This window comes from Cataglyphis hispanica, chromosome 7 (assembly GCF_021464435.1).
Source record: "Cataglyphis hispanica isolate Lineage 1 chromosome 7, ULB_Chis1_1.0, whole genome shotgun sequence".
In the NCBI taxonomy this organism is placed as follows: Eukaryota; Metazoa; Arthropoda; class Insecta; order Hymenoptera; family Formicidae; genus Cataglyphis; species Cataglyphis hispanica.
Window position 1 is genome coordinate 6,619,488 of NC_065960.1, and position 14,500 is coordinate 6,633,987.

Consider the following 14,500-nt stretch of genomic DNA (forward strand, 5'->3'; position numbering starts at 1 on the left):
TGCGACGAATCGTTCCTATGTTTGAAACGGCACTTACTGTGAATTAATGGCACTTAATGTCCTTGTAATCTTCTCGTAATTTTATGTTACCAAAGTTCTACATTATATGGTTGTTATACTATTCATATTTTGATTCTCATTCAGAAAGCCTAGCGAAACCCTATTTGTCACGATGTTAGTACATACAATGTCGTGACGATCTTATCTCATTTCTTCATGATATGTGTTACGCATTACGTTAAGATAATAAATAATCTGTTTTTATTGCACTTTTTCTAATATCGCAATGATATTAAATCATCATCGAAGATACTGCTTCAATCTTCTTCGTATATTCTCAGCAATGAGTAGTAATTTTTCCAACAATTTTTCTAAATAAAAGATCCAATAATTAAGATAGACATTAAATTTATATATAGACGCAATGATTTATAGATAGATGGGATTTTCCAGATACACCGGAGCAATAGCGTAAAAGAAAGCAACTCGTGATTTCACATTTGTCTGATACGATAGCGTCGATTTCGTTCGCGATCCGCAACGGCTGCCACGGTCGATAACGGTGCGGTGGAAACGCATCGACGTAGCCGTAACCACGCACACACGCTCATCGTATACGCGACTATATGGCGTGATGTCGCGTAGCAACACGTGAATTCCGACATCGACGACGGGGTCTTGGCAACGTTGCGGCGGCAGGAATTCCGCATTCATGTCGAAGGGTGTATTTCTTTTGCGAGCCAATTGAAAAGTCCATCGATGACATTAATTCTGAGATAACATCTCGCGAGATGTGTGCGGATCTCGCGGTTTTTATCCAGTTGTTCGAACATATGTTAACTGTCAAAAGGAAAATAGAAATCGATTACAAAGAATATTTATATTCTCCACATAATATGATATTTGAGATTTATTGTATAATATATATATATATATATATATATATATATATATATATATAAAATCTTTTATATATATAACGGCTGTCATCTTTATTTTTGAAATTTATTATCAGGTATTGACCGTCTCTCTATCTCATTTCGATAATTGCTCTTATCTTTCTCATTGCAAGATGTAGAGAACATCAAATGTATATCTTAAGTGTGTTGTTTAACATATTTCTTTTCTCTGTGCTTAGACTTATTCAATTTAGCATAGAGATAGCCTTATTAATTTGTTAATTTGATGCAATTAGCATTTATTTTTACAGGCTACTATTAGCTTATTTGACATTTGGCAATTAGTATTTTTGTTAGATTAATAAGACTGTTGCCACATGTTTTGCAATTGCTAATCTTTACGAAAAATTAAAATATAGACTACACTATATTAAGGGATTATCTTATCGCAAGATGAAATAAAATTCTACTAGACTGTTTCTCTCTTTCTCTCTCTCTCTCATATTTTCATAGAATTATGCAATATACTTGTGACTATCCGTTGCAAGTTATTTCTGTATTATATTGGTGCAGAAGTTTAGTCTTTCGGAAAAAAATAGATTATGAAAAACTACTCGATAGAAAAAAATTAATACTAAAGCCAATGATAATTATTCAATAGCCGCGAAATCACGTTTTTGTAAGTTTTACTTAACTTTGATGACACGAGGAGAAAGCCTTGCGATAACAACATAATATAACGCAATATCCTGAAAAAACATCTTTCCTGCACGCGAATATCTCGCGGCGTCTACGTGTCTGACTGGTCGTGATGTTGCGCGGCGACGCGATTCCGCCGTCTTTCAGCCCGCTCTCGACCCGCGCGCGGCTCGCCGATACGACTGGTCTGGCAACGTCGCGGGCGGCATAGATTCCGCTCCGCAACCGCAACCGCATTTGCTGGGTCGCCATGATACCAAAGCCGTGCTGGCCGTGCAACGGTTTCTCCGCAGTGACGCGCAAGCTGCTGCCGAGGACGTAACGTGACGCCGAACGTTGAACGCGCACGGCTGGGACCGCCTGCGGCTCTTCCGTCGTCCATTTTGACCGCTTTCGCATTTTATACCGATCAATCGAGAATCATCAGTGTGATGGGAGAGCTGTTTTTTATGCGGCGAATTCATCATTGCGCCGATCGACCGTTTGCGTGACTTTTTAAGTTCGATTTCTTTTAACGCTTCAGTTGAAAGATTATTCTTCCATTACCGCTTTCTGAGAGTAACGTAAAGATTCTTGGATTCATCCGCGCAAATATCCGATCGCGAAAAAAATTTTCATTTTATAGTCCAATCGTCTCGCCGCTAAAGGTGCGAGATCGGGAAGCGAAAGGAAGAAGGAGGATCGAACGAAAGATCGAGGAAAATCTTGAAGCATGTTTGATACGGAGAGATTTATCGAGGAAATAGAGAGGCGGCCGGCGATCTATGATGTGAATCGCGGCGAGTACAACGACCGTAATGCCAAGATGACTGCGTGGGACGAGGTCTGCCAGGTGATGGTACCGAATTGGGCGCGCTTGACGGACGAGGAGAGAAACGTGGAAGGTATATAGCACATGGCGCGCCGCGATTGATCGATCCGGATTCCTCCGACCGCGTTGCCGTCCGTCGAGCACGATGGACATTTAGGATTAGCGCGAATCGATATTTTCCGCGTGACTGTCGCGATCGTAAAAGATATCGAGTAAGCTTCGATTAAGCAGACTATATTAGATATCAATGTAAAAAAAAATTTTTTAACAATTTTCTAATGTCTATAATTGCATGTTTGAAAATTATGAAGAGATTTTAGAGTTTTGTAGTATTAATTGACATAACGCGTTTTATTAAATTTCTAAATTCAAAGGTATTTACGGAAAGGTAATTACGAAAAAATACTAAGAAAGTTTAGATTTTTATCCAGATTTTTATTTCTTCGAAATCGTATTAATGTTTATTTGTATTTTCATCAAAAAAGATTTTTTCGACATCGCGAAACTTTTATTTCTTTTTGCGTATTTGAAGAATTTTTATTTTTTTATCATAATCTTCGTGTATATCGATGAGAATAATCTTAAAGAAATTATCGTGCTGTGATATTTTTAGAGAAAAATTTGCGCGGAAAATGGAGGAATATACGAGATTACTTTATGAAAGAACTCAAACTTCAAAAATCGCAAAAGTCTGGACCTGCCGGACGGAAACGGAAGAAATACATGTATTTCGATCGATTGCTGTTTCTCATGCCGACGGTGGAAAACAAAAGGTATTATCTATCGATTTTTATAACTAAAGATTGATATAATTGATATGTAATAGTTCGATTAACATTCGAATCTCTTTGATTTAGAAGTTCTGTGATGATCTCTTGCAAATCGGAAGAGAGCGAGGGCGAGATGGACAACCCCGTGATCGAGGAATACGATCCTCTTTCTCAATCAGGCGCTTCCGTAACAGGCAGTAGAGAGTATCTTCAAGCAGGCACTCCATCCTACAAGGTGTGTCCGCGTTATTCGAAACAGCTCTGCGAGACGTCCTTTACACCTTTCGATAATGAGATACACGACATCCTCTCCTCGCATAGCAGCCAACGAGTTACTCTCGATGAGGATGATTACGACAAAATGTTTCTCCTATCGTTGTTGCCGATTATTAGACAGGTACCAGAGGAAAAGAAACTAGATGTCAGAATACAAATGCAACAAGTCCTGGCTATGGCACTCCGCTCGTCTGATAATAAGTAAGTCATCTGGCATGTTTCCTTCGGGAGAGGGATAAAGGAGAGGGAAAGAACACATGACGAGCGGGAAAAGATTTTACGATAATTTGATTATATTATTTATCTCCATCCCGTTTTAATATTTTATATCTTAATTACGTTTTTTTATGGATCTTTTTATGAGAAAATGAATTAATATTTAATATCGTCATTCTCTCTTTTTTTTTCCTATAATATAAAATTCAATTCTTTCTAATAAATGTTTAAAGATGGTTTGATCTTATTGCTTGTTATTATAATTAAAAAAATAGTTTGAAATATTAGCATAAGTTCTTCAATAATATAAATATGACCTGATATATAGCATATATATGTATATATAGTATATATGTAGCATATATACGATGCAAAATTTTAAACTATATATAATCTACCGAAAATACATATTTAATATTACATTTAAATATTTTAGCATAAGATACAAGATTATAAAAAAATACTCTAGAATATATGACTAATAAATTTTATACTATTTAAAGTAAGCAGAAATATAAATACTGTGATATTAAATTCTACTTGACAATCGAAGCAACAAAAAGTAACTGTACACGCAATATAGCGTAATCTTGTCTTGACGAGATGACTTAATTGGAATATATGATATTACACAACGTGCCATTCTCCTTGTTTTGATTTCCCGAAGTTTTGTATTTTGTACGTATACGTGTATGAGCTTGAATTATTTTTTTGCATGCGTATTGTGCTATTGTAAAATCAGTTACCAAGAGTCGATATCAGTATTCAGCTAATTTCCTAATTTATCGGATTCATTGATACGAGAACTTATCCATCTCTGCAAATTTTGCATATATCATATCGCACATGGACAAATATCGATTGATAACAAACATTATCATCTACAGATAATATCACACATATATGCAATAAATTTGCCAAGATATATATTCAAATAATATAATTATAAAACTATAAAAAAAAAGAGAATTTTTATTGATTTAAATAAATCTGATTAAATGAAAGTTTATGTTTTGATTTTGTCAGTATATAGTAGAATTGTTGATATACTTTGATTTATCACTTTCTTTACAAAAAAAAGTTTGTGTAAAATTATTTTTTTTAATTTACATCAATTTTGAAAAAATATATAGCGCATATGATTACGCTTTCAACGTGTTCCTTTGTTAAATTGCTCGTAGAAGGCGGGGGTTGGTTGAGTCTTATACATGACACGGTTTAGATAATCCTGATGTAATTTCTGTTGTTCGGCAAGCTGCAAATTTTCCTCCGCGATTTTCTTGTTAAACTCGCTAAAAGAATATAATTTTATGTAAATACCACATTATTTTATATATTCTTGGCATGGATTTTGAACATGTAAATATGTAAAGCATTTTTAAACAAATGTAAGAAATTATGTCTTTTCTTTTAATATATATCACTGTGAATATTAATATTATTAAAAAATAGAAGATTTTTCTCTGTTTAGAAATAATATAAGTATAAAATAATTAGTCAAAAATAGTTATAGAATCTTACAATTTTTTTTTATTTAATTCGCCCTCATACGAATGCACAGCTTGAAGATGCGAGGTCATTAAGCGATCCCAATCCTCGTTCATGTTTTTCTCTTCCAATTTGATTCTCTGAAAGAAAAACATATTTGCAATTTTAATATTAATATTTTGGAGTTCATATTGAGTATCGGCAAATATTTGAAATATATTGCGTTAAATCGAAAACACTTGTTCTGAATATGCTAATAATATATGTATCATTATGGATTGCTATTTTATAATGTCATGACGCACCCATCTTATCTACAGATATGTATCATTAACGTGTATTATCGCAAAATTATATATTTGATTTGCGAAATTTTTAACTTTAGTGCATTCACGCGTCATAATTCAATTGTTAAAAAATAATTGCTCTAATTATTTTTTAAAAATTATAGAATGTTCCGAGATAAATAAAATAAAATAAATGATAAATATTTTTGTAAAACATGACAAGTGATAAATTTATTTTTATAAAATATGGAAATAAATTTTTGTATTGCAAAATATAATATTTACAATAAAAAATTGACAAAATAAGCATAAAAAAGAATAAAACTAACAGTAAAATTATTTTGCGAAAGTTATGTTAAATAGTTTAAGAAGATTGAATTTCTTAGATTCTGTTAATATGATAAAAAGTTCTATTCTTTTCCTCATACTAACTCGAATCTCTTCCATTTGTTCCAGCTGACCGTCCCTGAAGACCTTCAACTCATCCGCAGTCATGCCCTTGTATCGGTCCGCCAACGGCCTGTACGGACCGCGATTACTCTCAGCCTGTTCTTTAGCTTCGGTGAGGAAATCTCCAGTCACGTGATTATAGATTTCCGCTTTCTTGTCCTCCTCATCTTGAATGGCTTCGCAGTGACGGCGGTGCTGCTGCTCCTCGGCCTGCAATCGAGCGGAAATAAATTCCACGAACCTGCCGTGGGGACGAAGAAAAAGGGCCAGGGACGCCGGAGTGAAACAGAATTAATATTGAATTAAACACGACGATGGAAGAAAAAAAAAATTGACGGCATTTTGTTATGGTTATCGGAGCAAATTATCGCGGCACTTTGCACGATGATGTCACGAGGTTTATTCATCGACCACGAGAGAGTCGTGTAGGCGACTTTTATATCCTGCAGTGAGTTAAAACGTATGCAGACAATGCAAAAATTCTTTTGTTATATTGTCTTTACGATAGATTAAACGTTTTTCGATCACTTTTATTCTCTTGACAAAAGAAAGGATTATAACAGAATGTTTCTTTTCTCTAAAAATACATTTTCATAATAATAGTAACATAAATTAACATCTATCTCAATTTTATAAATTTTTGAATGCTATATGTGAAAATTTCTTTAAAAATATTTTTAAATTAGCATTTATTTATCTTTTTCGTATAGTTTTTTTGCTTAAATAAATTGGTTTTCCTATAATATGATTTATATGTAGATTACATCGGAATTTTCCTTTGACAAGGTCCGAAAAAGAGGAATAGGAAGATTTTGTAATATACATATATTAGAAATTAAAAATATGGAAGTGGAGGTAAACACCCATGAATAGACAGCGCATATATTCTAATGTCAACATTATTATATCAAATGTAGCAATACTCAGATCAATCATTTTACTCATCATAAGTGGGCGCGTATTCAAATATAAATATTTTTATCTTTTTATCGAATATGGTCAACATACTATTTCACAATGTTATTTTCCGCACGTAAGGCAGTTTCTAATTGTAAAACGCGATTTGCAAAGTAACTTTGAACAATATCAGCATCGCACGCAGATAAGGAAAAAACCATTTCAAAGATTAGTTAATTTTCTTAATTTATTAAATGAAATGAATTGTACGAGTCTCTCATCTTTTTCGCGTCGGATTCCATCAATCAAGAGCGTAAAATTAGAAAAACATAGAAAATATTCTGTACCAGAGCGCGATTAAATTCCGCCGTTGCTTCGTTCAACCTTCGTCGACATTCCTCTTCCATCCGTGCCAGCATCATCGCGCGCTTGTCCCTGGAGAGGATGACTTCCTGATAGGCTTCCTCGGTATCTCGTCGTACCTTTTCAATGGCCTCGCGTTCCTCTTTTTGCCTCTGGATCCACCAACGCATCTGTTCCTTCTGTTCTTTCAATCGCTCGTAAAAATTGCGATCCTCGCCCTCGAACCTGCGCAGCCGTAATATTTTATTGTTCCTTCTCTCTTCTGCGATTCTTTATGTTTATTATCATACGCCAGGATGACCTGTTAGTTAAATTATTATTTGCTTCGAAGATTCTTACGACAAATATAGAATTTAATTGACCGTACCGAAAAAAAGAATAATACATACTATAAATACATACTATTATATTGTACATAATATTGTGATTTAGAGATTAGAATAAATCTTTCCACGATGGACTTTGATATTTCGATTTAAGAAAATTTTAATAAAGGCTACTGAAAGTCATTGGTTATAAAGAAAAAAATAATTTTACAAATGTTGCGCACACGCATTCTTCTATCTTTTTGGAAGGCTGAGATAAACTTCTCTCTCTCTCTCTCTCTCTCTCTCTCTCTCTCTCTCTCTCTCTCTTCCGATACTTTTCTCTTACACTACTTATTTATTAGTGGAATTAATCAGACTATTTACGCACTTCTGAGCACATGCTGGTCCCAAGGTCGGGTCATCGTCATCGACTGGAAGTGATTTCTTTAGCGTTTCGGGATCATATAGGTCGTAATCTCGACGATCCTCGGCTCGTTGATGTACCCGCCGAAAGCACTCGATGTCTTTGTTTATTCTTCGTCTTTCCTGCGAACAGAAATGCGTTCTCTACCACGATCGAGTGTGTTTTATCGCGACGCGACGCGTAACTCCGAAAAATAGCAAGTACCAGCTGTATCGAGCGAACATTCCCGCGTAATTATCGGCATTGACAGCACTCGATTACCTCCTCTTGCTGTCTCTCCAAATGCACGGCGAGCTTGCTGTTGCGAATAAGTTCCTCGTCCAATTGACATTCTTTCGCCTGTTCCCACTCATGCCGCCGTTGCTTTTCCTCGACTTGCTTATCCAAGAATGTCTTGTCTATCTGTAAATGTCAGGGAAACAATCGTGCAAATACATAGTATTATATTGAGGCAATTTCTCATACATTAATAAAACTAACAGTTACATCAATCCTGCGTGTTGCATTATATGACGCTTGTGTAATTTGTGACTTAAGTGTGAAGAAATAACAAAATTAGTATAAAGATAAATTAGTGAAAAATATATTTTAGTTAAGCAAATTTTTATTAAGCGATCAAAAAAAGTTATAACTCAAACTTTAATAAATAAAATTATTTAAAAATTGGAAACTTGAATGAAAAAAAAAAAAAAAAAAATGAGGGATACAAAAATTTAATAAGCGATCTCTTAATCTAGAGACGGAATTTGATTCTTACTCCAATTTTCCTAAAGCGAGGATTAAAGATACGCAGTTTTCTCGCTTCTTCGAGCTGTCGTCTACGTTCTATGGATGCGGCGATCTTGAGATCCTCCGGAGTGGCACGTAGTTGAAATTTCAGCATTTTGGATATTTTTTGTAAGAAATCTGACTTTTTTATTGCGCGCGGCAAGGTTATATATACGACGACGGAAGATGAGAATATGCAGACTTTTCGAGTTTCGACCTCGAAGCCGCGAAGTTTCCAGCAGTCCAGCCTTGTGTTACCATGGAGAGTTTGCTCGTCAAAGAGGGTTACATATAGGGATAGATTTAAATCGCACAGTAATTGTTCAGAATAAAGGGGAAACATAAAATCATAAGATTACAATTCTGAAATGGAATTTAATGAACAATATTTTTTAGTAATTTTTGAAAAAACATGCTCGATCGAGTGAAATAAATTATTATAGGCGATGCCAATGAGTCCACAAAATAAAAGTAAAAAAATACGCGATAATAATTGAGATTAATTTAAAATCCAATGAAGAGGAGAAGAAAAAGAATCTTATATACGTTTTTATATTATATGTTTTATTTTTATGTTAAATGTTTCATGACGATGATAAATTGACTGGGATATATCGTTTTCCTCGCTTTCTCTTTCTCTCTTTCTTTCTCCCTCTCGACATTCGTTTTTGTGACTATTGTGTCACTTTATTGTCATTCGCATTTGTCATTCGGCAAGGCTCAAATGATGAGACAATGATGAAAAATGTGTATTTTTGTCTTAAGTTAAATATATACTCTGAGCAAACGGACAGCAAATGCAAATTTTTGGACATTCGCGTTCATGTTTATTGGTTGCACATTTTTTCACATTGAATATTCTTGTTGTGATTATTTATTTTGTGCACAATTTTTCTTTGATGTACTTGTGCCTCATGAATGAATCAATCCGAATGCGAAACTGATGAAAATTTCGTGTACATTTCTTTCGAACTTTAACAACGCACATTCGCATTTACTATTGGTTCATGTATTCGCGAATTTAAGATTAGTGAAAAAAGACTAATTTAGGTATTTGACATAAAATAAAATAATGTCGATAGAAGGCATTTATCATTTAATTAATATCAACTTCTGCAGAATTGATTATTGGAAGATTAATTTAGATGCGGTAGCAGGTGCACGCAATGACATAACGTCGCTCAACAATTTGTATCTCTATTTCTTGTTATATTTAAAGTAGACCAGACTTTCATTCAGCTTAAAATACATACAAGTGGTTCCTTCAAACGATCACATAAACGATACGCGTTTGCGCTTCTCTACCTGTTACAGTATTGGCAGAATAATTAAATGTGTTAATGGCATTTTGAAGGAGAGTCATTAAAAAATAATAGACAACAAATTTAATGATGCGTTACTTCTTAATGTCGAAAAGCACATTTTGTTAACAAATGATTTTATTTACTGTTTTTAAAAAGATTGCTTTTGCGAGCAAACGTATTTATCGCTTGCCTGCTCGATTTATTAATTTCTTTATTTGACGAGCGATTCTCTTTGATGGCTTTCTCAAGTTCTCTTTTATATTTGAGAGTTACGGCTTTATGATCAGTATACACGATGATTTTAGTATTGTTATTGCACGAGCTTTGTTAATATTTAACTTTGGCCATATGATTCACTATCCATTAAAAAAAGATGCTCGTTAATCGATAATTATTCAACTGTTAAAGAGAGAGAAAGAGAGAGAGAAAGAGAGAGAGAAAGAGAGAGAGAGAGAGAGAGAGAGAGAGAGAGAGAGAGAAAGAAGACATTTGTGCGAATGTCACATGAAGAACAGCTGTCGATGAAATAAACATGTGTACTGAATTATCTGTTGACTTCATGAAACTCATTTTATTCTTCCATTACATAGACACTGTCAATTTGTTGTTGTGGCAACATATATGATAAGGAAAACAGAGGAAGGGAGGTGTTGTTTAAGCAGTTTAATTGGGTTAGTCGTATCTACTTTTGATAAAACTCTCGGATTCTCGTAAGTCTGGGGCATAACTCACAGGGTCACATTAAGATATATGACTTAAGTGGGCAATCTTTATTCGCTTAGAAATGTAAAAGAAGAGAATGACATCATCTTTATTTTAATTAACAAAATCACAAAAATGCGTCACACGAAAACCGATTAAATTACGATGGATTTTATAGTGGACATTTTAACCTTAGATAATTATTCGGGCGAGTTACATATTACGTAATAATAAAATAATTTAGTTAAAGAAGATTTGTTCAATATATCAAGGTAACAATTTTGATAAAATTATTATTTTATTTTTAAATATTTTAAAATGTTTTTATATATTTAACTATGCATTTTGTTTGTGTTTTTTTCAACATTTATTTAAGAAATTATTTGCATAATCCTTTCTTTGAATACAGCTATATAATTTTTCAAAAAATTTTTTGTAATGCATGCGAGTGGAGGATTTGTTTTTTTCAGTTGTATCTGTAAATGTATAAATTGTAGTCTTAATAAATATGCAATGTCAACATTGGAAATAGAGCGCACTGTTTTCCATTCGTGTTTTTATCTTTCTTTGATTCAGATTAGAAAGAAAAGACAACATTGATTAAAATTTTTTTTTCTCTATCTTGTAAGCTACTATATTACTCAGAAAGTAAATTTTTCCCTTGAATATCAAATGCATTCCAAAATTATTGAAAACATTATATCTGAAATAAATATAATATGTCATTAATTGTATTCCAGAATACTGTCGAAAAAATATAAGAATAGCAATCTTTCTCTCTAGCTTTAATCATGTATCTCTCACGAGTCTCGCTTAATTAATTTCAGAGCGAGCATAATGCGTGTGTCTCGTTTACAAAATCGATTATTCGCGCGTTTGCATTACAACGTGCCGTGAAAACAGCGTTGTAATTTCAATCATGCAAAAAGGCGATGCAATCGATATGGTATGCATATAGTTAATCCAATCTGAATAGAGAGTTTATATGACTATCTCCAAAGTATGTACCGCCATCTGTGTATGTATATACATTGCGGCACGAGAGTACATATTACGGGGGGGGAGGGGGGAGGGGGAGGAACGCGAGGAGCCTACACGTTTATCGGGGTAAGGTGCTCCGAAAAACTATCGTTGACAAACAAAGTCTCGGTGATCTCGATAAGAAATCATGCATTGGCAAATTTACGGCAATTTGCGTCGCAGAAGTATCCATTCGCGATATCGCGATGCGCGCTTCGTTCCATAGTGGGAGAGGGGGAGAGAGAGAGAGAGAGAGAGAGAGAGAGAGAGAGAGAGATAAGGAAGGAGAGAGAAAGAGAGAGAAGCTGCGCCCGCAGCATGGCGAGACTCTCAGGCGCCTGCGTGGCCAGGTGACGTCATTGGCGAACCGGGCAGCTCGCTGTCTACCAGACACTCAGTCTCGCCTCGACGCTCGAGGAGATTGTTTGCGTTATTTCTTTATCGCGCTTCACACACTCCGATCTGCCGTCTCGGAAGCTGACGCGATCAACGTCGAGATCGATACTTATATCAAGATTCTCATCGATAGAAAGATTTAAGAAGTTGCGAGTATAACGACAGGTTAAATCGCCTGTCGTTCATCCAAGATATGCGCAACTTGAAGATATTCTTACGCAAGACTCACAGGACAGATTAGACGTTGAGTAGAAAAACGGTGCCGAGTTGAGAAGAAGAAAGTCTCTCTGGGAAATCAATTTTTCTCGTTGGAGCTGGTTCGGGAAAGTAGGACTGTGGAAATAGAGACCGCGCCGATATCGCGCGAACCGCGACTCGCCGTAGAAGCAGAGTGATAAACACGTGCGATCATCGTTTGTTTCGCAGGGATGCGCGCCGAGTGAGACAGAGAATCCCTTCGTGCTCATCCTCCCGGGATCCATCCACCCGGACATCCCGGATGTAATTAGTGCATCGTCGACGCGCGATTGATTGACTTTACTATGAACTCTGCTACGATTATTATGAGAGGATGAGCTGCTCGGTGAAGATCTCTTGCGGCAAGAGCTGGAGCGGCCCGCAGCGCAGGATCAGCTCCCTGGCGGAGGAGACGTGCCCTTCGAATGCCGCCGTGTCCACCAGCTGCGCTGTCGGCCCCCAGGCCGCCCAGCCGACATCATCGACATCGAGCTCGACTACCACGACCAACACCACCGCCGCCACCACCACCGTCACCGTAGCCTTCAACAACCCCGTGATCACAACTACCAGCACCACTACCATCACAACCGCTGCCGCCGCCGCCGCCTCCACTACCGCCGCCACCACCAACATCAACGTTACCGTGGTCGGTGGTAATCAGAGGGTCGTCCCACCACGCCCCGTCAAGTCGATCGCCGCGAAGAAAGGGGAGGACACCACGAAGCTGCTGAAGTACATCGACGATAACGTCATCGGCAAGAACGGCACGTTCTTCGGGCCGTTTGGCCGCAGGAAAGGTCAGTGATCAATATAGTAATCGGGCTTTGCCACCCCCTTAGTTCGCGCCCTTTCCGCGACCCCCTCCACCGCGTGCATGACGGCACGCACAAAGAAACGGCCGATCATTCATGCGATCCAACGATCGCCATTATCGATATAGAATATTAAATATTGAATGTTCCCTTCGATTTTACCGCCGAGTCTCATTGTTCGCGAGAAATAGAGCTTTGTCTTTCTGACGAATCATTGAGAAGCATCGAGGTGATTAATACCCCGATCAAATTAAATACACTTGCTCAAGGTTGAACATTATCGCCTGCACATTTTTTTTCAATGCTTCAGAATACGACACGGTGTCATGTTTAGAATTATCGGGAAATTATGTCATTTTAATATATTTAGATTATTTATCATAAAATATATTTATTTATCATAAAATACATATATATTTGATTTATGCTATAAAATTAAAAAATTAAAATATAAGTGACAATTTGTTAATAATTTCTTTTTTTTTAAACTAAGATGACACGATCTATAAAATCGTTATAATTATTAGCCGGAAAAGAGCAAAAATATTTTACTGGATTAGAATGAAAAATATTAAAGCGTGATATTGTTGATTAAAAAATAATATACAATATCGCTCATATTATTTGTTTACAAAATTAAAATGTATTTATTCAGTATTTGCTGTATATCAGTTGTTTGCTGTAATCATTCTCGATGGATTAATATATGAAAATTTCATATATGAGTCACCTGCATAATGCATGAGCATTAACAAAGTTTGATTTACTATAAATTAATATATAAAATTATAATTGATAAATTTGAAACTGATGTAATTTGCCGATAATTTCACATGCGAATCAACTACAGGCGTGAAGTCGATAATGATGAAGTATTTACTTCCCGAGTTATCGTGGCGTAAGCCTTCGTCCGCACGATTGGGATACCCTCCAAATGCCGTTGGCGTATACCTTCCGTAATTCGATACTACCTCGAGTAGTAGCTAGAGTCGGAAACCCTTACCGTGTTTCGAAGTATCGGCAATTAAGAGCATAAAGCCGTATATTTTTAGGCTCTGATCGATCACTCGCGAAAATCTTGTTGGTGGCACGCGGGCAATCGAATCGATATCGTATAGCTGGGCTCTATCGACGCACCCAGCGATCGATCACGTGTTGATGCAAAATTCTCTTTACGTCGTTCTCCTTACGTCAAAGTTGCTCATTATCCATTTCCTGTTTTCTTTCTTTTTCTCATGAATAAATATAAATTAAGCTCGAACACACACGGCTGTGTTTTTTATTAATCGCAATTCATTCTTTGACAGCAACGATTCAAACATTTTGTAACTAAAACTCACGAGTTCTATAAATCCATCCCTTCTTTTTTT

At 35.9% G+C, this 14,500-nt stretch overlaps 3 protein-coding genes across 4 annotated transcripts in view; 2 read left to right on the plus strand and 1 right to left on the minus strand.

The window, feature by feature from the left end:
- Positions 1-1,903: 1,903 nt before the first annotated feature.
- LOC126850855 (uncharacterized) lies at positions 1,904-6,042 on the plus strand. 2 transcript variants are annotated; one of them, XM_050594258.1, is made up of 4 exons: positions 1,904-2,482; positions 3,023-3,182; positions 3,267-3,656; positions 5,903-6,042. In XM_050594258.1, exons 1-4 carry the CDS (start codon positions 2,311-2,313, stop codon positions 5,904-5,906), a joined length of 726 nt encoding a protein of 241 aa, XP_050450215.1. In that variant the 5' UTR covers positions 1,904-2,310; the 3' UTR covers positions 5,907-6,042. The 2 variants fall into 2 exon arrangements, with proteins under 2 accessions (XP_050450215.1, XP_050450216.1); XM_050594259.1 differs by lacking the exon at positions 5,903-6,042 and having other exon boundaries at positions 3,270-4,674.
- LOC126850835 (RIB43A-like with coiled-coils protein 2) lies at positions 4,699-10,956 on the minus strand. Its single transcript, XM_050594210.1, has 7 exons — positions 8,646-10,956; positions 8,150-8,290; positions 7,853-8,010; positions 7,141-7,381; positions 5,879-6,106; positions 5,193-5,299; positions 4,699-4,963 (listed from the first exon to the last, which is right to left on the minus strand). The coding sequence occupies exons 1-7, from the start codon at positions 8,997-8,999 to the stop codon at positions 4,822-4,824; spliced, it is 1,371 nt and encodes a 456-aa protein (XP_050450167.1). The 5' UTR covers positions 9,000-10,956; the 3' UTR covers positions 4,699-4,821.
- A 925-nt stretch (positions 10,957-11,881) lies between these two features.
- The window catches only part of LOC126850789 (uncharacterized), a 46,118-nt gene continuing 43,499 nt past the window's right edge, over positions 11,882-14,500 (plus strand). Inside the window, exon 1 of the mRNA XM_050594104.1 lies at positions 11,882-13,115. Coding sequence (XP_050450061.1) covers positions 12,650-13,115 — 466 coding nt within the window. The 5' untranslated portion in view covers positions 11,882-12,649. The remainder of the gene's footprint in view (positions 13,116-14,500) is intronic.